This window comes from Geotrypetes seraphini, chromosome 1 (assembly GCF_902459505.1).
Source record: "Geotrypetes seraphini chromosome 1, aGeoSer1.1, whole genome shotgun sequence".
Taxonomy (NCBI): domain Eukaryota; kingdom Metazoa; phylum Chordata; class Amphibia; order Gymnophiona; family Dermophiidae; genus Geotrypetes; species Geotrypetes seraphini.
In genome coordinates, this window is record NC_047084.1 from 423,017,866 (window position 1) to 423,038,989 (window position 21,124).

The window sequence follows — 21,124 nt, forward strand, 5'->3', positions numbered from 1 at the left end:
TTCAGTTTCGGCTTAACCACATCACACCACAGTGGCACTTCCTTATATACTGTTGACTGTGACATCATTCTGACTGTGTGACATCATTCCCCAAGCTTCACACCATTGGTCAAAGCAATATCTGTCTTTTTCGATGAGTCTTTACATGTCATCCTCTTCCCACCCCCACAGTATTTTTTTCCCAGATAGCAAATGATATGTATACCAAGTTTGGTTGAAATCTGTCCATGCGTTTCGGAGTTATGCTGGAACATACATACATACATCCGATTATATATATATATAAAGCTGATGCTCCGGCGTTGCACGGGTATTTAATTATAGCAATAAAACTGTAAATGGATTCAAATAAAGATACTTTATAGTGGTGAATGAAATTATTTTTTTACAGCTTAATAAAAAGTACAATATTCAAATTATAATGTGAAATATTTGACAAAATGAATACAATACAACTAACGCAAAACGTGATTATAAACAAAATTTTTAGTTTCACCTCAAGGAGCAAGAACATATAAATTGTTGGGTGAACCCACCCTTGAGCAAGCAACATAGAGTTGTGGGCCGCGAGACCCCCAGAACATATCACCCCAGGTAGTGAGGGATCTGCATACCAAGTTTCGTTCTAATCGGTCAAACCGTTTTTGAATTACTGTGAGAATGGCAGCTTTTTACTTTTTTTCCATTGACATGAATGGTGAAATCTGATGTTCTGTTTGTAGCTCCGCCCACATGTGCAGGTGGGCCGTGAGACCCCTAGAACATATCACCCCAGGTAGTGAGGGAGCTGCATACCAAGTTTCGTTCAAATCGGTCAAGCCGTTTTTGCGTGATCGCGGCACATACACACATACATACCTCCGATTTTATATATATAGATTATGAGCCCCATGGTCATTAATAGAAAAAAATAGAAAATTGAGGTTTTTAAGGCCTCAGTAAAAATGGCATTATCACGTGGAAAGACCCCTGTGAGGGCGCACTAAGGCCTACTTTTAGTGCTGCTTAATGAAAGGATCCCTAAATTTGTTTTACTCAGAACTAGCTCAAGGGACTGTAATGCCCTGTGCCAACTTTTGCATCGGCGCTTGCCCCCATAATCTAGTAGTTCTCCCTTCATCTCAAGTCTCCCCCTAATGCTTGTGATAGAGGGTGCAAAAATTTTGAATCTCTCTCTCCATACCTGCAGAGGGAAGAGAAGAGAGAGAGAGAGATGCTGGACTGGGATTTTTGCCACCCTTTATCACTGGCACTCTGAGCCAGGCCCTCTCCTGGTCCATAGGTTGAGCCAGCTCTGGCTTTACTATATGTATATGTTTTTTGTTGCTGTGGGTTCTATTTTGAAGAGAAAATGTCTAAGAAATGGAGCATTATTAACAATAATAACAACGCAACAGCAAAAGCTAGATGCATAGGAAAAGGAATGAACAGCAGAATAGGAGGTGCTATTGCCTTGCTGAAATCATTAATGAGACTTAATTTGGAGTACTATATGTAATTCTGGAGACCATACCTTCAGAAAGATATAAACCAGATACAGTTGGTCAAGAAGGTAACTTCTAAAATGGTCAGCAAGGCTTTTCATGGAGCGTTTGTGAATAGATTTTAAAACATCTCAGCATCTATGCTCTGGATAGGCAGGATAGGGAAGAGAGGGAGAAAAATGGATTGTAAAACTGTGTAGATAGTATACGAGAAAGACTACATGGCATTATTTTCTATTTTTCCCCTATATCTATGTCCCCTGAAGAATTTAAGATTGCATATCTTGAAGATATGTCTAGCTATGGAACTTAGAATTTTATAAAGTTTTCATACAGTATGGCAGCAAAGATATCCTATATAATAATACCCTTAGCGCGCATGCACACTTCAATCTTTATGGCTCCGTGCGTCTGTAGTTCTGTGGCTGGCAGAGAAATTGTAAAGTGTGCAGCACAGGTGCGTTTGGCGCGTGCACACATGATGATTTGCTTTGAGTGGCGGTTTAACCTAATCCAGCAGTGGTTACTGTGTGCCGGTTGCCCTTCCCAACACAATGCGTGATAAAAAAAAAAAAAGGTAGGATGGGGCACAATAATTGACAGGGAGAAAGATTTAAAGAAAAAAAACCCCAACAGATGGGACATTGACAGACTGACACACTGAAAGACAGGTAGGTGGGAGTGAATGACACACACAGAAGGACAAGGGGCCAGGGAGAGAGACTGAAAGAAAAAACAAAACAGACAGCTGACAAGGAGAGAGAAGCACACAGAATAAATGACAGACAGCGGCCAGGAGACAGACAGCTAAAAAAAGAAAGAAAGACAGACAGACAGAAAGTGGCCAAGGAGAGAGAGAGAAAAAAAAGAAAGACAGACACACACATCTGTTCTAGCATCCATTAATGTAACGGGCTTAAAGACTAGTTCTATAATGTTTTCATTATTTGTATGATATTTGGTTTATTTGGGGTTTCTTTTTTTTTCTTTTTTTTTTTAGGTTACAGTGAGCCTTCTGGGAAATATAACCCTATTGTTCGAAGTCTTCATAATTTGGCTCATCTCTTTCTGAACGGAACTGGAGGGCAAACTCAACTGTCTCCCAATGATCCTATTTTTGTACTTTTACACAGTTTCACTGATGCAGTTTTTGATGAATGGTTGAGAAAGCACAGTGCTGGTATGATTAAGTTTCTTACATAGCCACTGTTCGGTTGGTCAGGCATATGTCCATCATATAGGATTGAATTCTATAAATTGCACTTCCAAATCAGGGGAAAACATGCTCAGAGTTATTCTATAAATGGGTGTAAAAGTTAGGCACTGTTTAGAGAAAAGCGCTTAATGCTGGCAACTGTGCCTAACTTTAGGCTTGACTATTTATGTCAACTGAAATATGGTATAAATCCTTGCCCCTAAATTAGGCACAGATCCCCCCTTATTCTATAACTATGTGTAAAATTAAGGAGCCTCCCCAATCTGCACATGACCTTCTCATTTCCGTTCTCCCTTTTTGGACTCACAAGTAAATATAGGTGCAGATCTCACGCCTAAATTTATGCATATGCATTTTAATGAAACCAGTTAGCATCAATTATTGCTCCTTAAGATCCCAATTATCGGTGCTAATTGGCTTCTTATTCAATTAAGTTTCAAGTTTTATTAGGATTTTATATACCTCCTATCAAGGTTATCTAAGCGGTTTTACAATCAGGTACTCAAGTATTTTCCCTGTCTGTCCCGGTGGGCTCACAATCTATCTAACGTACCTGGGGCTATGGAGGATTAATTGACTTGCCCAGGGTCACAAGGAGCAGTGCGGGGTTTGAACCCACAACCCCAGGGTGCTGAGGCTATAGCTTCAACCACTGCACCACACACTCCTCCAATTACACACACAAATTAGGCATGCGCCCAAATTTACCCATGCAATTTTTAGCACTTTTTTAAAAATAGAATTTGGGGGATAATTTCTGTAACAGCTAATCTGTGGTAGGCAGGCGCCAGTGAAAACCATAAATTGCCTTGTATAATTTCCTGTAGGAGAAAAGAGTACTTAAGGCAGCCAGCTATGTTTAAGTCACACGTCTTAAGATGATTTTCATATGCAACCAACCAGCTAGACTTCACCTGTAATTAGCGTAAATCTAACTATGCAAACACTTGGAGTTGACTGGCTAACATAGCTGAAAATATGTTGTTAGTGAATAGCCATCATGAGAAATAATGGGAATCATGGTAAATGTTGCATCATCCTCATGGCACACCATAATAAGGACGTGGAAACGTGACCCCTTGTGCAGTAGCTAAGCACACCATTGTGAAGACGGCACTGGCCGGGGCAGGAGTGACTTGGGATCACTCCCGCCTGTTGATCACTGGACCGCCAACACAACTAATGGTATGCCCTTTTAGGGAGTGTGGGCACTTTAAGGCAGGGGTGTCCAACCTTTTGGCTTTCCTGGGCCACACTGGCCGAAAAAAAATGTTTCTGGGGCCGAAACGCTGCAGCAAGACAGAGGAGGGAGCCGGCAAGACAGTAAACACCCGGGGGCAGCAGAGGAAAACACTGCATTGCCCTTGACCGGGGCCACACAAAATACTTCACGGGGCCGCATGCGGCCTTTGGGCCGCAGGTTGGATACCCCTGCTTTAAGGGAATGGAGGGGGTTACCTCTAATAGCCCCTGTAAGCTGTGGCTCGTGCTCAGCATAATTCATTTACCATGGCAGTCAGCAACCTGTGGGAGTGTTATACCACAAGTTGCTGACTCCACTGGTAAGTCAGGGCCTTTCTGCTATAAACGAAGGGGTGCTGAAAAGTTCTCAGCCCAGCCAAAACGAGACTGGCGTGGAAATGGATCAATCAATGATTTGAAACAATGTCAAAACCTAGAATTTTGTTTGGCACTTAACAAATTGAGATAACACTCTTTTCGGCTAGAGTGGCAAAATAAAACTCAGAATTTAGGAAGCTGGTTGGTTGGGCTGAGAACTTTTCAGCACCCAATCGTAGCTATTTCTTTCAAGAAACACTCATATTATACTTACAGACTGCTCTCTAGTTAAACCTGTCATTCCTAGGGAATGCATTTGAATGCAAGCAACAATATAACATTTTACAATTGCTTTTTTCAAGTGAGAATGTATCTGTGCTTCAAGTGCAGTATGAAATATTTCAGATGTTACTAGTAGTTAAAAAAAAAATCTAATCTTTTATTATATATATAATCATAAACAGATATATCACTTTACCCATTGGAAAATGCACCAATTGGACATAATCGACAATATAACATGGTACCATTCTGGCCTCCAGTTACCAATAATGAAATGTTTGTAGCTGCACCAGAAAATCTGGGATACATGTATGAGGTTCAGTGGCCAAGTAAGTATTTAACCCTTTACAGTTATTTATCTTCCATTTCCTATTCTCAAAGGTATAATTGTAAGTTAATAATGACTACCACATGACAGCATGTACAATGAATCCCTAGTATCAGATACGGAATCAGGACAGCACATTGGCAGGTAGTAATCATAGTAGAGTCAAACCTCGGTTTGCGAGTAACAACGGTTTGCGAGTGTTTTGCAAAACGAGCAAACCATTCTCGCAAATCTTGTCTCGCAAACCGAGCGTTGACTCGATTTGCGAGCACACCCCCCCCCCCAAGAACCGGTATCGATTTCCCCGCCCCCCACCCCATGAACCGATGCCCCCCCGCCCGAACAACATACAGCCTTACCCCCCCATCTGGCACCGGCATGCAGCCCACAGGACGTGCCGGTGAGGAACTGTGCAAGGCCCAGGCAAGAGGCAGGAACCTCTTTCACTGGCACCGGCACGTCCTGTGGGCTGCGTACCGGTGCCAGATGGGGGGGGGGGTACAGCTGAATGCTGTTCAGATGGGGGGTGCCGGTTCACGAGTGGGGGGAGAGAGCGATGCTGGTTCTCAAGAGGGTAGAGCAGTGCCGCTGGCCTCGGGGGTGGGGGGGGGAGTGGGTGGGAATGTATCAAGCGAGTTTCCCTTACTTCCTATGGGGAAACTCACTTTGATATACGAGTAATTTGATTTACGAGCATGCTTCTGGAATGAATTATGCTCGTAAACCAAGGTTCCACTGTATTTATTTGTAATCTTTTGGTATAAAGGGATCTATATATGCCTTCAAAAAGAACAGTTGCAACCTAAGGGGTGGGATACACTATAGCCCTCCCCACAATATCTTCTATATTACAACTGTTTATTAACAAAAGTCTTCAGGCCCTCAGAGGTGCCACCAGATACTCAATTATGTCTCATAGCAACTGGCTTTATGCCCCCTATCATCATCGGGTCTCTTTAGTTTTTTAAAGTTTTTTTTTGTGCAATGCTATATTTTCATGTTAATTCAATAAATCTATATATATAAAATCGGAGGTATGTATGTGTGTATGTGCCGCGATCACGCAAAAACGGCTTGACCGATTTGAACGAAACTTGGTATGCAGATCCCTCACTACCTGGGGTGATATGTTCTGGGGGTCTCTCGGCCCACCTGCACACGTGGGCGGAGCTACAAACTGAACATCAGATTTCACCCATTCATGGCAATGGAAAAAATGTAAAAACCTGCCATTCTCACAGTACTTCAAAAACGGCTTGACCGATTTGAACCTAACTTGGTATGCAGATCCCTCACTACCTGGGGTGATATGTTCTGGGCGTCTCGCGGCCCACCTGCACAAGTGGGCGGAGCTACAAACAGAAAATCAGATTTCACCCATTCATGTCAATGGAAAAAATGTAAAAAGCTGCCATTCTCACAGTAATTCACAAACGGCTTGACCGATGTGAACGAAACTTGGTTTGCAGATCCCTCACTACCTGGGGTGATATGTTCTGGGGGTCTCGCGGCCCACCTGCACACATGGGCGGAGCTACAAACAGAACATCAGATTTTACCCATTCATGTCAATGGAAAAAATGTAAAAAGCTGCCATTCTCACAGTAATTCAAAAACGGCTTGACCGATTTGAACGAACCTTGGTATGTAGATCCCTCACTACCTGGGGTGATATGTTCTGGGGGTCTCTCGGCCCACAACTCTATGTTGCTTGCTCAAGGGTGGGTTCACCCAACAATTTATATGTTCTTGCTCCTGGAGGTGAAACTAAAAATGTTGTTTATAATCACGTTTTGCGTTAGTTCTATTGTATTCATTTTGTCAAATATTTCACATTATAATTTGAATATTGTACTTTTTATTAAGCTGTAAAAAAATAATTTCATTCACCACTATAAAGTATCTTTATTTGAATCAATTTACAGTTTTATTGCTATAATTAAATACCCGTACAACGCCGGGGCATCAGCTATATATATATAAAATTAGATGTATGTATGTATGTTCCAGCATAACTCCGAAACGCATGGACAGATTTCAACCAAACTTGGTATACATATCATTTGCTATCTGGGAAAAAAATACTGTGGGGGTGGGAAGGGGATGACATGTAAATACTCATCGAAAAAGACAGATATTGCTTTGACCAATGGTGTGAAGCTTGGGGAATGATGTCACACAGTCAGAATGATGTCACAGTCAACAGTATATAAGGAAGTGCCGCTGTGGTGTGGTGTGGTTAAGCCGAAACTGAAAATTGGTGTGATGTTAATCCTCAAGTGAATGTTCCTGAAGGGAATTTATATCCGGGCAACGCCGGGTGATCAGCTAGTAGTTGATAAAAGTTAGAACTTATCTTGGGTGGTTCAGCCAAGAGGGATAGAGTACTGCCAACATGTTTCACCCTATTCGGGTTTCCTCAGGGCACAATCCCTACAATAAAACATAACTTAAGTGCTCAATGCTTACTAAAATTCATTGCATCAACCAAAAACAACTAAACTATTGGCTTACCTCAGAACTATGTGTGCTCTATACGACGTGGCCACCCGAATGAATGATCTAAGATGGCCGCGGCATGTATTGTGTCTCATTAAATACTCTACATGCACAGCTGGGACTGATGTCATCCAATCAGCTCGGGAATGCGGTGGTAACCACAAAACCGATGGTCCCAGGCTAGGCATACTTGAACACAAATAAACACTCCTGCTCTTACAATACTTAAGACACGCTGAAAACATGGCATCCCAGCTAGGGTTGCCAGATTTTACATTCATAAAATCTGAGCCACTAGACCCACCCCCGGGCCCACCCATCCCCGCCCCGTTTCACCCCATTCCTGCCCCTAATTCCGCCCTAGCCCTGCCCCCTTAACCATTTTAGTCTTTCTTCTCTGGACCCTTTTCGAGTAGTACTGTGTCCTTTTTCATTTACAGCGATAAGTGCTGGACGCAGTAGTCCAGGTGAGGGCGTACCTTGGCCCGATACAGTGGCATGATAACCTTCTCCGATCTGTTTGTGATCTCCTTCTTAATCATTCCTAACATTCTGTTTGCCCTTTTCGCCGCCGCCACACATTGCGCGAACAGCTTCATTGACTTGTCGACCAGTACTCCCAAGTCTCTTTCCTGGGGGGTCTCTCCAAGTACTGCACCGAACATCCTGTATTCGTGTATAAGATTTTTGTTACCGACATGCATCACCTTACACTTATCCACATTAAACCTCATTTGCCATGTCGCGGCCCATTTCTTGAAAGTGTTTATGTCACGTTGCAGGTCTTTGCAATCCTCCTGCGTCTTCACTACTCTGAATAACTTCGTATTGTCTGCAAATTTAATCACCTCACTTGTCGTACCAATTTCCAGGTCATTTATAAATGTACTAGCTGATCACCCGGCGTTGCCCGGATATAAATTCCCTTCAGGAACATTCACTTGAGGATTAACATCACACAAATTTTCAGTTTCGGCTTAACCACACCACACCACAGCGGCACTTCCTTATATACTGTTGACTGTGACATCATTCTGACTGTGTGACATCATTCCCCAAGTTTCACACCATTGGTCAAAGCAATATCTGTCTTTTTCGATGAGTCTTTACATGTCATCCCCTTCCCACCCCCACAGTATTTTTTTCCCAGATAGCAAATGATATGTATACCAAGTTTGGTTGAAATCTGTCCATGCGTTTCGGAGTTATGCTGGAACATACATACATACATCCGATTTTATCTATATATATATAAAATCGGATGTATGAACATAATAAGAACATAAGAACATAAGCAGTGCCTCCGCTGGGTCAGACCACAGGTCCATCTTGCCCAGCAGTCCGCTCCCGCGGCGGCCCGAACAGGTCACGGCCTGTCTGAGTCACCAGAAGGGGCCCCCTTGCCACCTTGGTTTCCCATTGAGTCTTATCTTCCCATCGAAGTCCTAACCCACGACCTGGTTGGATTTCTATACTTATTACTTGGTTTGCTTTCTATACCTGTGTTACATCCCAGCACCTCTCTCAGTATCCCACGATCCCCCTATCCCTCAGGAATCCGTCCAATCCCTGTTTGAATCCCTGTACCGTACTCTGCCTGATCACTTCCTCCGGTAGCGCATTCCAAGTGTCCACGACCCTTTGGGTGAAGAAAAACTTCCTTGCATTTGTTCTGAACCTATCTCCCTTCAGTTTCTCCGAATGCCCCCTCGTGCCTGTTGACCCCTTCAGCCTGAAGAATCTGTCCCTATCCACCCTCTCTATGCCCCTCATGATCTTGAAGGTCTCTATCATATCTCCCCTGAGCCTCCTTTTTTCCAGAGAGAAGAGCCCCAGCCTATCCAACCTCTCGGCGTATGTATGTATGTGCTGCGATCACGCAGAAACGGCTTGACCGATTTGAACGAAACTTGGTATGCAGATCCCTCACTACCCAGGATGATATGTTCTGGGGGTCTCGCGGCCCACCTGCACACGGGGGCGGAGCTACAAACAGATAATCACATTTCACCCATTCATGTCAAAGGAAAAAATGTAAAAACTGCCTCCGCAAAACCGGCTTGCCCGATTTGAACGAAACTTGGTATGCGGATCCCTCACTACCTGGGGTGATATGTTCTGGGGGTCTCACGGCCCACCTGCACATGTGGGCGGAGCTACAAACATAAAATCAGATTTCACCCATTCATGTCAATGGAAAAAATGTAAAACAGCTGCCAACGCAAAAACGGCTTGCCCGATTTGAAATAAACTTGGTATGCTGATCCCTCACTACCTGGGGTGATATTTTCTGGGGGTCTCGCGGCCCACCTGCACACATGGGCGGAGCTACAAACAGAAAATCAGATTTCACCCATTCATGTCAATGGAAAAAATGTAAAAACTGCCATTCTCACAGTAATTCCAACTACCTGGGGTGATATGTTCTGGGGGTCTCGCGGCCCACCTGCACACGTGGGCGGAGCTACAAACAGAACATCAGATTTCACCCATTCATGTCAATGGAAAAAATGTAAAAAGCTGCCATTCTCACAGTAATTCAAAAACGGCTTGACCGATTTGAACGAAACTTGGTATGCAGATCCCTCACTACCTGGGGTGATATGTTCTGGGGGTCTCACGGCCCACCTGAACACGTGGGCGGAGCTACAAACAGAAAATCACATTTCATCCATTCATGTCAATGGAAAAAATGGAAAAAGATGCCATTCTCACAGTAATTCAAAAACGGCTTTACCGATTTGAACGAAACTTGGTATGCAGATCCCTCACTACCTGGGGTGATATGTTCTGGGGGTTTCGCAGCCCACCTGCACACGTTGGCCGAGCTACAAGCAGAAAATCGGATTTCACCCATTCATGTCAATGGAAAAAATGTAAAAAGATGCCATTCTCACAGTAATTCAAAAATGGCTTGACCGATTTGAACGAAACTTGGTATGCAGATCCCTCACTACCTGGGGTGATATGTTCTTGGGGTCTCGCGGCCCACCTGCACACGTGAGCGGAGCTACAAACAGAAAATCAGATTTTACCCATTCAAGTCAATGGAAAAAATGTAAAAAGCTGTGGGACCGATTTGAACGAAAATTGGTATACAGATCCCTCACTACCAGGGGTGATATGTTCTGGGGGTCTCGCGGCCCACCTGCACACGTGGGTGGAGCTACAAACAGAAAATCAGATTTCACCCATTCATGGCAATGGAAAAAATGTAAAAAGCTCTGGGACCGATTTGAACGAAACTTGGTATGCAGATCCCTCACTACCTGGGGTGATATATTCTGGGGGTCTCGCGGCCCACCTGCACACGTGGACGGAGCTACAAACAGAAAATCGCATTTCACCCATTCATGTCAATGGAAAAAATGTAAAAAGATGCCATTCTCACATTAATTCAAAAACGGCTTGACCGATTTGAACGAAACTTGGTATGCAGATCCCTCACTAGCTGGGGTGATATGTTCTGGGGGTCTCGCGGCCCACCTGCACACGTGGGAAGGGTGGGTTCACCCAATAATGTATATGTTCTTGCTCCTGGAGGTGAAACTAAAAATGTTGTTTATAATCAAGTTTTGTGTTAGTTGTATTGTATTCATTTTGTCAAATATTTCACATTATAATTTGAATATTGTACTTTTTATAAAGTAAAAAAATATTTTCATTCACCACTATAAAGTATCTTTATTTGAATCCATTTACAGTGTTATTGCTATAATTAAATACCCGTGCAACGCCGGGCCATCAGCTAGTATATATATATAGCTGATGCCCCGGCATTGCACGGGTATTTAATTATAGCAATAAAACTGTAAATGGATTCAAATAAAGATACTTTATAGTGGTGAATGAAATTATTTTTTTACAGCTTAATAAAAAGTACAATATTCAAATTATAATGTGAAATATTTGACAAAATGAATACAATACAACTAACGCAAAACGTGATTATAAACAACATTTTTAGTTTCACCTCCAGGAGCAAGAACATATAAATTGTTGGGTGAACCCACCCTTGAGCAAACAACATAGAGTTGTGGGCCGAGAGACCCCCAGAACATATAACCCCAGGTAGTGAGGGATCTGCATACCAAGTTTCGTTCAAATCGGTCAAGCCGTTTTTAAATTACTGTGAGAATGGCAGCTTTTTACTTTTTTTCCATTGACATGAATGGGTGAAATCTGATGTTCTGTTTGTAGCTCCGCCCACGTGTGCAGGTGGGCCGTGAGACCCCCAGAACATATCACCCCAGGTAGTTGGAATTACTGTGAGAATGACAGCTTTTTACATTTTTTCCATTGACATGAATGGGTGAAATCTGATGTTCTGTTTGTAGCTCCGCCCACATGTGCAGGTGGGCCTCGAGACCCCCAGAACATATCATCCCAGGTAGTGAGGGATCTGCATACCAAGTTTCGTTCAAATCGATCAAGCCGTTTTTGCATGATCGCGGCACATACACACATACATACCTCCGATTTTATATATATAGATTGAAGAGCACGGGCCCAGCACCGAACCCTACGGCACTCTACTCGTGATGCTTTTCCAGTCCGAGTATTGTCCATTTACCCCCAACTCTGTTTCCTATTCACCAGCCAGTTTTTAATCCATGTGAGTATTTCACCCTCAATTCCATGGCTTGCATTTTTTCGAACCTTGTCAAACGCCTTCTGAAAATCCAGATGTACAATGTTGACATATCCATTCTTTCAATAACTCAACCATTATCCACATATTTTTGTATAGGTGACCACAATTTTTTTAATTTAGCCTTTTTGCCTCTTTTTTTTCATTATGGCTCATATTTCCTAATTAAGCAAACAGAGTTCCACCAGAATTGAAAAGATAACAAAGATTCATCCTTCCATATTTCTGTTCTGTGTTCATAAAGGAAAATCCTTTTATCAAGGTGCGCTATGGGGGTTTGTGCTTCAGACATTTCATCACACGCCAACCCCCGCAGCTTGATAAAAGGAGCCCTATATCTGCCAAGGGTATATATGGAAATGGAGTAGATATTTCACCATTCCCAGAAGAAAATGTTTATAAACAACTTGAAAACTGAAAGTGGACAAAGCTGGATGGGATACATCCCAGAAAATTGAGAAAACTGGCAGAACCTTGTAAGGATTTAATAGATCTTTGGAGAAAAGAATGGTTCTCAAAAAAGATATAGCAGAATTAGAAAAGGTTCAAAGAAGAGTGACCAAAATGAAAAATGGGTGGAATGAGATCAGGACTTTTCAGCTTGGAAAAGGGACGGCTGAAGGGGAATATGATATTGGGTGTAACACTGGACCAGATCCTAACCATGAAAGACAAGGTGGACTCCATAATCAGAAAGGGTTTCTTCACTCTTTGGAAGCTTCGGTCCATTAGAGCATATTTTGATGTGTTATCATTTAGAATTCTGATACAATCCCTCATACTGAGTCAACTCGATTACTATAATATCGCCTACTTGGCAATTTTCCAGAAGAATATGCAGTGACTACAACTAGTGCAAAATACAGCGATCAGACTGATCTTCGGGTTGAAGAAGTTCGATCATGTAACATCTTCCTACCGACTTCTGCATTGGCTGCTGATGGAGGCATGTGTGAAGTTTTAAGTTTGGTTGTTTCTGTTTTAAAGTACTATTCAGCTTAGCCCCTAAATACATAATGGACCTTTTCTCTTTCTCAGCCAACAGACATAAGAGAAGCTCACACTTGAATTTTGTTTCCCCTCTGGTTAGAGGATGTAAATTTAAAAGACATCATCAACATCTTTTCTCACATCAGGCAACATTATGGGGTAAAGATCTAGAACAATTGCTTATGCCTACTACTTATGGGGATTTTAGGAATCGCCTAAAAACATATCTGCTTCTTAAGTACTTAGGCAACTAAACTGCACAATCTCATTCCACAATTACTGATCCCTAGAGCTGTTAATCACTAGCTTCTAATTTTGTTAAATCCACTCAATTTGTAGCATCTTTTAATCATTGTAAACTGCATAGAACTTCACAGTCCTGCAGTATATATAAACTGTTGTTATTATTATTATATGATTGAGATCTACAAAATCCTGAGTACAGGCTAGAGATTGGATCATCAAAGGTAAAAAGAACTAAAATGACTGCACTTAACTTCAAAAAAGGGAATTATGATGCCATGAGGAAAATGGTGAGAAAGAAACTCAACGACAGCGCAAGGAAGATGGACTCCGTAGAAAATGCCTGGGCCCTACTCAAGGGCACAGTGCACGAAGCACAGAACCTGTGCATCCCCAAGTACAGGAAAGGGTGCAAAAAAAATAGAACAAAAAACCCAGTGTGGATAACAAATGCAGTAAAAAAGGCGATAAGTGACAAGAAAGCATCATTCAAAAAATGGAAAAAGGACAAAACAGAGGAGAACCAAAAGGAGCATAAAAAACACCAAAAGGAGTGTCACCGAGTGGTTAGGAAAGCAAAAAGAGAATATGAAGAGAGACTGGCAGGGGAAGCAACAAACTTCAAATCATTCTTCAGGTACGTTAAGGGGAAGCAACCAGCAAGGGAGGAAGTGGGACCCTTGGATGATGGGGACAGAAAGGGAGTGGTAAAAGAAGAAAAGGAGATAGCTGACAGGCTAAATAAGTTCTTCACGTCAGTCTTCACGAGGGAGGACACAACCAAAATTCCGGAACCTGAGGAGATCGTAAAGGGGGAGCAGGATGACAATCTGGTCCAACTAGAGGTAAGCAAGGTGGATGTCCTCCGGCAGATAGACAGGCTAAAGAGCGACAAATCGCCAGGTACGGATGGCATTCACCCAAGGGTACTCAAGGAACTAAGGAACGAAATAGCTGAACCACTTCGACAAATATGCAACCTAGCCTTAAAAACTGGAGAGATTCCGGAAGACTGGAAAATAGCAAATGTCACGCCCATCTTCAAGAAAGGCTCAAGGGGAGACCCAGGAAACTACAGGCCGGTGAGCTTGACCTCGGTCCCGGGAAAGATGATGGAAGCACTGATTAAAGACAGCATCTGGGAACACATCAACAACTATGGGCAGCTAAAGTCGAGCCAGCATGGCTTCTGCAAGGGCAGATCATGCCTCACAAACTTATTATACTTCTTTGAGGGGGTAACCAGCCAGGTGGATAAAGGGGAATCCATAGATATCATTTACCTTGACTTCCAAAAGGCCTTCGACAAGGTGCCACATGAAAGACTACTAAGGAAGCTATGGAACCACGGGGTGAAAGGGGAGGTCCACCGATGGATCAAAAACTGGTTGGCGGACAGGAAACAGAGGGTTGGAGTAAAGGGCCATTACTCAGACTGGCAATGGGTCACGAGCGGAGTTCCACAGGGGTCGGTGCTGGGACCGCTACTTTTCAACATATTCATTAATGACCTGGAGGCAGGAACAAAATGTGAGGTTATTAAATTTGCGGACGACACCAAACTATATCGCAAGGTAAATAACATGGAGGACTGCGAAGATCTCCAAAAAGATCTGACAACACTGGAAGAATGGGCCAAAAAATGGCAAATAAGTTTCAACATAGGGAAGTGCAAAGTCGTACATATAGGGGAAAAAAACCCGATGTTCACTTACAAAATGGGGGGATCAGCGCTAGGGGTGAGCGACCTTGAAAGAGACCTGGGAGTGATGGTAGACACAACATTGAAGGCGTCGGCGCAGTGTGCAACAGCCTCAAGGAAAGCAAACAAAATGTTGGGTATCATTAAGAAGGGTATCACGACCAGAAAGGATGAAGTCATCCTGCCACTGTATCGTGCTATGGTGCGCCCGCACCTGGAGTACTGTGTTCAATTCTGGTCGCCGCACCTCAAGAAGGACATGGAGGTACTTGAGAGAGTTTAAAGAAGAGCAACTAAGCTAATAGAGGGTATGGAGGACCTCTCATATACTGACAGACTGAAAAGGCTAGGGCTTTTCTCCCTGGAAAAGCGGAGACATGATAGAAACCTTCAAGATCATGAAGGGCATAGAAAAAATAGGGACAGATTTTTCAAATTAAGGGGATCAACAAGTACAAGGGGGCATTCAGAGAAATTGAAAGGAGAGAAGTTTAGAACAAACGCTAGGAAGTTCTTTTTCACACAGAGGGTGGTGGATACATGGAACGCGCTACCGGAGGATGTGATAAACAGGAGCACGCTACAGGGGTTCAAAGAAGCTTTGGATAGGTACTTGGAAGACAAAGGGATTGAGGGGTACAGATAAGAGTAGAGGTAGATTATAGGGATGGGATTAGAGGTAAGTTATAAAATTAATCAGGGATCACTGTTCAGGCACTAGGCCTGATGGGCCGCCGCGGGAGCGGACCGCTGAGCAAGATGGACCTCTGGTCTGACTCAGCGGGGGCAAGTTCTTATGTTCTTATATGGAATGAGTATGTTTAACCTGTAACCCGTTCTGAGCTCTTTGGGGAAAATGGGGTAGAAAATGAACCAAATAAATAAAAAGTGAATCGACTTTTCACTCTTTCAAAAAGTATAAACACTATGGGACTCTCAATGAAGTTACATAGAAATATATTTAAATAAACAGAAGGAAATATTTTTTCACACAATGAATAATTAAGCTCTGGAACTCATGTGTGGTAACAGCAGTTAGTGTGGCTGGGTTTAAAAATGTTTGGACAAATTCCTGGAGGAAAAGTCCATAGCCTGCTATTGAGATAGACATGGGGGAAGCCAATGTTTCCCTGGTGTTGGTAGCATGGAATGTTACTACTATTTGGGTTTCTACCAGGTACTTGTGACCTGGATTGGCCACTTCTAGAAAAAGGATACTGTGCTAGGTGGTCCTTTGGTCTGGCCCAGTACGGCTATTCTTATGATAACTTTTAAGAAATGCCCCCAATCTGCCCATTTCTGTTACCCCCTGTTTTTTTACTTGCATGTAAAATTTAGCTGTGGATCCCATACCTAAATTTACTTACATAACTTATAATTGATTCTAATTAGTGCCAGTAATTGCTAGTGAAAGCGTTTTGGTGTAAGGCAGCATGAGGCAATGAAAGCCTGACAGTTGAAAAGAATGTTAGAAGAACAGCATTGATTGAAGATTTATCCCTGACACAGCAGCTGTTTGGGCCGTGAAAGGCTGACAGCATCAGAGTTCATTTAGCACTTCAAAGTCCTGCTATCATTAGCTGCCTCATAAATAAGCTTGTGTGAGCTATTAAGCTAAGTGAAACATTTTTTATATACTCGCTGGTTGACTTGAACACTTACAAAGATAACATTTAACACAAGAAGGGGAGGCTTTTTTTATGCTAGTGATTAAAAAGTAGGAAACAAAAAAGTGTTTCTATATTTCCATGGCTGAAGCGCATTGCGGGAGCATGGTGGGAGCGGGACCACAGAAGACAAACGTGAATAGGGATGGAGGAGTAATAGACACTGATCAATTTTCAGAGGATTGTGTTCGTGAGGAGCTAGCTAAAATAAAGATAAACAAAGCAATGGGGCTTGATGGTATACATCTGAAGGTGCTGAAGGAACTTAGGGAAGTTCTGGTAGTTCCGCTGACTGACCTCTTCAATGAGTCTCTAGAGTCAGGAATGGTACCAGAGGACTGGCGAAGGGCGGATGTGGAAGTAAGGAAGAAGTAGGGAATTACAGGCTGGTAAGTCTGACTTCTGTGGTAAGCAAATTAATGGAAACACTTTTAAAATAGAGAATGGTCAAGTTTCTGGAATCCTGTGGATTACAGGACTGGAGGCATTAGAGGTAGGTCTTATCAGACAAATCTGATCAATTTCTTTAACTGGGTAACCAGAGAATTGGATAGAGGATGTGCGCTAGATGTGGTGTATTTAGATTTTACCAAAGCCTTTAACCCTGGACCCAACAGGGTCCCTGTAAGTCCTATGGTAAAAAATTGTGGATAAATATGCCAGTCCAAATTTACTGATCTGTAAAAAGCTACACGTAAAACATGGGCTCAAAAACCTTTTTTTACCATAGGACTTTCAGGGACCTCTGAAGAAGACATTCTGTCGAAACACGACCGTGTTGTGTTTATGGTCCAAGGCTTTCAACGGACTGAGTCCTAGAAGTTTTTATGTGGTTTGCCAAGTTTTAATATCATTTAATATCAGGAACATCATTTCTCCACATTGTTTTTTGTTTCTCTTTGGATTTGTCTGTGGAGATAATTGGGTTAATTTGCTTGTTCTCATTGTTATTGGGGCCATATTACATAGATCATAGAAATAGAAACTGAGACATCCAGATGAAAATTGAGACACATTTTACATAGAACAGAATCTATATTTTACATAGAACAGAATCTGTCAACATATAGCCTGTTCTACAAAACAGGGAAGTGAATATTTATGTTCTACCTCATACCAGATTATCTTTGTAATTTTAGAAACATAACCGGTTATGTTTCCCTTGCTGCCATAGTGACCTGTTACCTTGGGAAGCAAAAATCCACTGAGGGATTAAGGTGGCAAATCTCCTCATCTCTCCAGTGGAGTGCTGCTCAGTAGCATCTGGTCACCAAATCTTAAATGTGCTTGAGATAAAATGGATCTCTTTAGGATATGGCCATATAGGCCTAGATTCTGTAACCGGCGCTGTTGTTGGTGGCCACTTTAAAAGTGGCTGCTGGTTGCATATCCATCATGTGATGATACTAGGTACAGACTCGCTGCTCCGTAGGCTCTTTAAGTCACCTAATGCCACTTGTAGCATTAGCTATGCCTGCAGTGTTATTAGGCAGCCTAAAGTACCTCCATTGCCAACCTTGAAACTCAGTTAACGCCATTTCAACGGTGTTTTTTGTTGAGTTTGGGTACCTACTGACACCTAAGAAACCAGCACCATTTAGAGACTCCGGGCCATTTAAGTTGTCAGCATCTATGAACTTGCAGTGTCCTTGTCCTGCCCAGAACATGCTAAGGCCATGTCCCCATGCTATTTGCATGCGCTTGGATCTAATACTGCATATCTCAGAGCTTTGTAAAATGGGGACTTAGACATTTATGCAAGATAAACATTTTAAGTGCCAGTTTATGCTTGTATTCAACTCGAATAGGGATTGAAAAATGAGGGCCATAATGAACTCAGCATCAATATCCATATGGTCAGCAGCCTCCACCTCTGTTCATTTATTGTTCTCCTGCTGTTTAGCAGACATAAACTAAATACACTTTGCAGACCCCTCCCACGTCCAACAGGGCTCGTTCTAGGCATTTTTGACTTGGACGAAAAGTTGGACGAAAATGTGGTATAAAGATGGACGATTTAGCGACTTGGATGATCAGATCGGCAGGACGTATAGTTAGACAATTTTTTTGAAAATGAGTCCTAGGCTGTTTTTACTATGGACGACTTGCGAGATGGACGAAAACGGACTTAAACGTTCCTTTCGATTATGCCCCTCTGTGTCTATGGAAAAATAGAAGTTAGGTTCTAGCCATACATGTGATACTTCAAAACTGTGGAAAAAAGAATAATGGATCACTAACAGCCTGTTTTACAAAGCTGCGCTAGCGGCTGCCGCGCGGCAACAGCCCCAAAGCCCTTTAAATCTCTATGGGCTTCAGGGCCGTTACCGCGCAGCAGCTGCTAGCGCGGCTTTGTAAAACAGGCCCTAAGACACATTACATACTTCTTTCTTTTTGGAGTTGCTGCTTGTAATTCACTCTCTGGACACTCGGTGGCCATTTCCAGAAGCAAATGCCAAAACTGTGAAATGAAAGTGAACGCAAAGAAAGCAGTTTTTTAAGTATACAGGTCCATGAATACCCAAGCACAATATTATAAATGGTGAATAGCAGCCACAATTCATGCAGCAATGGATACACAAAATTAAGCCAGTGAGGATTTCAGGATATCCACAGTGAATATTCATGAGTGAGATTTGCATTCAGCTGTTCTAATGCATGCAAACCTCTCTCATGAATATTCATTTTGGATATCCTGAAAACCTCATTAGCTGGGGGGGGGGGGGGGGGAACCCACCAGAACTTGTTTAGGAACCACAGATCTAAGTGGTGTATATAAATCTAGGAAATCTCTTGAGGACTGGGAGTGAAGACCGAGGCCTTCTTGGAACAGAAACAGAGAATTTGTTATATAGACCAAGAGTGTCTGTTCATTTTTTGTTGAATTCAGGCTTATGCCATAATGTACAATGACGGCCATACTGTAAACCAGTGGTCTCAAACTCAAACCCTTTGCAGGACCACATTTTGGATTTGTAGGTATTTGGAGGGCCGCAGAAAAAATAGTTAATGTCTTATTAAAGAAATGACAATTTTGTATGAGGTAAAACTCTTTATAGTTCATAAATCTTTCCTTTTGGCTAAGTCTTAATAATAATATTGTAATTTATAGCTAAAGAGACATATGATGAAGATACTGTTTTATTGTACTTTTGTGATTATGATAAACATACCGAAGGCCTCAAAATAGTACCTGGCGGGCCGCTTGTGGCCCCCGGGCCGCATGTTTGAGACCACTGCTGTAAACCTATGTGGCAATTTATTTCTTTATTCATTCATAATGTCATAAGGCTTGGAATGACCATGCTCTACATTCTGTAGTTGTTCAATAATATGTTCAAAGCCTGAAATATGAGATCATCTAAATTTGCTATTTACTTGGCTATTTATAACATACAGCCCCAAAATGCTAGAGCCATAATCAACCGAGGTCTTCAAAACTAATTTTTGTTTTACTTTTCTTCTGATAGAACGTGCCCTCAACATCACAGAGGTCATCACTATCACTATTGTGACAGCATTGATTCTAATTGCACTGGTGTTTGCTTTTGCTACATGTGTTATTCAAGGCAGAAGAAACAAGGATGAATGGAATCAGCCCCTTCTTGATGATCAGTACATTCACTATTCTGAAGAGTATGAAAAAATCCAAAATGCAACTCACTCTGTTGTGTGAATGAGCTTTCTTGATGTTTCATTTCAGTACAAGATGTTGATTGATTTCTAAATAAACATTGAGTGTCAACAGATTTGAATTTCTATTTTTCCATACGATTAGACAGTATAGACTTTGCATAATGTACTGTATATTTCTTAATGATAATGTAAAAATAGTCACCACCTTTTAACTTCGCCTAAAAGAAAGTCTCTTGAGTATGGCTGTAACAGATTAAGGGGTTTTCCCTCCCCCATGCAAATATTAAAGCCCCGGGCAGCAGGAGATACTAATCAGAAAGAAAAAACTACATATCCCAGGATGCACTGGGCTCAGCAGCTTAGAGCTGAGTTACCCCAGAGGAGGTGGAACAGTTGCTGAGTCACAGGAATGGAACCTAGACAAAGAGGGATACTTCTGCCCCAGGTTGGATTCATTCTAGAGAGGTCCCTGAGGGCGAAAGAGGAACTCTCAGGTTTGCCCTAGAGATAGGCAGAGGCAGGCCTTAGGAAAACAGACTGATGCCTGCAGCAGTTTGGATAAGGTAAGCCAAATTCATTCTATGTGTGAGGCAAATGATAAATAAAAATATCTTTATATGCAATTGTGTCTTAGCTGTATATGTACTCACTTCTCTGGGCGTGCCAGGCTAGCCAGTCAAACCAGGCTAGTCTACTACATATGGTGCTTCTGCCTGGTTTTTCAGCTTCAGCTGAAAAGAAGCTGACCAGGAGTCTGTAGAGGCTGGGAATCTCAGTACAGAAAGTTTTGTTGTTGTTTTTTTCTCAACTGCCTAAGGAGACAAGTTCCGGCAGAAAGAAAGGGAATTGCAAACAGTATATTTAGA

General features: G+C 42.3%; 1 protein-coding gene across 1 annotated transcript in view; it reads left to right on the forward strand.

The window, feature by feature from the left end:
• Positions 1-20,371, forward strand: part of TYRP1 (tyrosinase related protein 1) — a 46,275-nt gene extending 25,904 nt beyond the window's left edge. The window contains exons 6-8 of the mRNA XM_033948485.1: positions 2,485-2,664; positions 4,725-4,871; positions 20,093-20,371. Coding sequence (XP_033804376.1) covers positions 2,485-2,664; positions 4,725-4,871; positions 20,093-20,298 — 533 coding nt within the window. The 3' untranslated portion in view covers positions 20,299-20,371. The remainder of the gene's footprint in view (positions 1-2,484; positions 2,665-4,724; positions 4,872-20,092) is intronic.
• The last annotated feature ends 753 nt before the right edge of the window (positions 20,372-21,124 follow it).